Source organism: Perkinsus marinus (assembly GCF_000006405.1).
Source record: "Perkinsus marinus ATCC 50983 genomic scaffold scf_1104296933358, whole genome shotgun sequence".
In the NCBI taxonomy this organism is placed as follows: domain Eukaryota; phylum Perkinsozoa; order Perkinsida; family Perkinsidae; genus Perkinsus; species Perkinsus marinus.
Window position 1 is genome coordinate 1 of NW_003215129.1, and position 1,161 is coordinate 1,161.

At 48.8% G+C, this 1,161-nt stretch overlaps 1 protein-coding gene across 1 annotated transcript; it reads left to right on the top strand.

The window, feature by feature from the left end:
• Positions 1–21: 21 nt before the first annotated feature.
• On the top strand, positions 22–971 carry Pmar_PMAR022404 (methylmalonate-semialdehyde dehydrogenase, putative; the record flags this gene model as incomplete). Its single annotated transcript, XM_002785186.1, has 6 exons — positions 22–144; positions 192–248; positions 295–363; positions 415–472; positions 522–666; positions 873–971. Coding segments are annotated over 6 exons (551 nt in total), but the record flags the coding sequence as incomplete, so codon positions are not given.
• Between the last annotated feature and the right edge of the window lie 190 nt (positions 972–1,161).

Here is a 1,161-nt window from a genome sequence, read left to right on the forward strand (position 1 = left end):
CAGTGTGGGGGTTCCTGGTAGGTTGAAATCGATGTTGTGGACCCAGCTACTCAGAAGGTGCTCTCGAGAACGCCCAGGTGCTCTATTGAGGAGCTGGAGATGGCCGCTAAAACTGCCAGCGAGGCGTTCAGCTCGTGGAAGAGAGTAAACTGTGGAGGGAGGTTGACCATGGTGGTGACATGGGGTGATAGGTACCTGTGTCGGTGCGCCAGAGGTATATGTTCAAGTATGCTGAGCTCATACGCAAGGTGTGCATGCGTGCAAGTTTGCGGTTGTTTTATATTGTTATCACAGGACATGGACAACCTGGCTCGTATAGTGTCGGATGAGTTGGGGAAGACTCTGGAGGATGCTAAGGGAAGTGTAGGGGGACGAAGGAACTCCTGATAGGAATCTCATATGCGCACGCTATAGGTCTTCCGAGGGCTTGAAGTCGTGGAGCATAGTTGTTCAGTGCAGACAATCATGATGGGTAGGGCGACACCCGTTGGAGATTTTGGTGAGTTTCTGTGATGGTCTAGGTGAAACTGTGCAGGGTGTGGCCAACGGTGTTGATACTTATTCGTTCCGCGAGCCGCTTGGAGTGGTGGCGGGGATATGTCCTTTTAACTTTCCTGCTATGATACCTATGTGGATGTTCCCTTTGGCGGTTACCGCTGGAAACACGTAGTACAGTTGCAATATGTGTTGGCTTTCCTCAGCTGAGTTCAGGAGTTTACATACAAATTTGGGTAGAAGTGTAAAGAAACTGCTAAAAAATTGCTAAAATTTTCTGAGGATTTTCATATTATCACCAACACACGTAGTTGACTGAGATTAGATGGCTATATGGTCTCTCGTAGTGTATGCAGTTGTTGCTCGCGCGGGTTTAGGTTCATTCTGAAGCCCAGTCCTCGTGTGCCATTGACTTCAGTTCGCCTCATGGAGCTGCTCATGGATACAGGTGGTGACCTACAGCTCCTCGTGAAACGGTCTTACCACACCATTTTGATTAATCGCTAATGCGTCTCACCTGGGTAGAGCTCATCTTCTGAGAAACGAGTATAGTCTGCTGATTCGGATATCGATCTGAAGTTGGCAGGTATTCCTGATGGAGTTGTGAACATGGTCCATGGAGGGGCGGAATCGGTAGAGTGGATCTGCAAACATCCGAGTATCAAG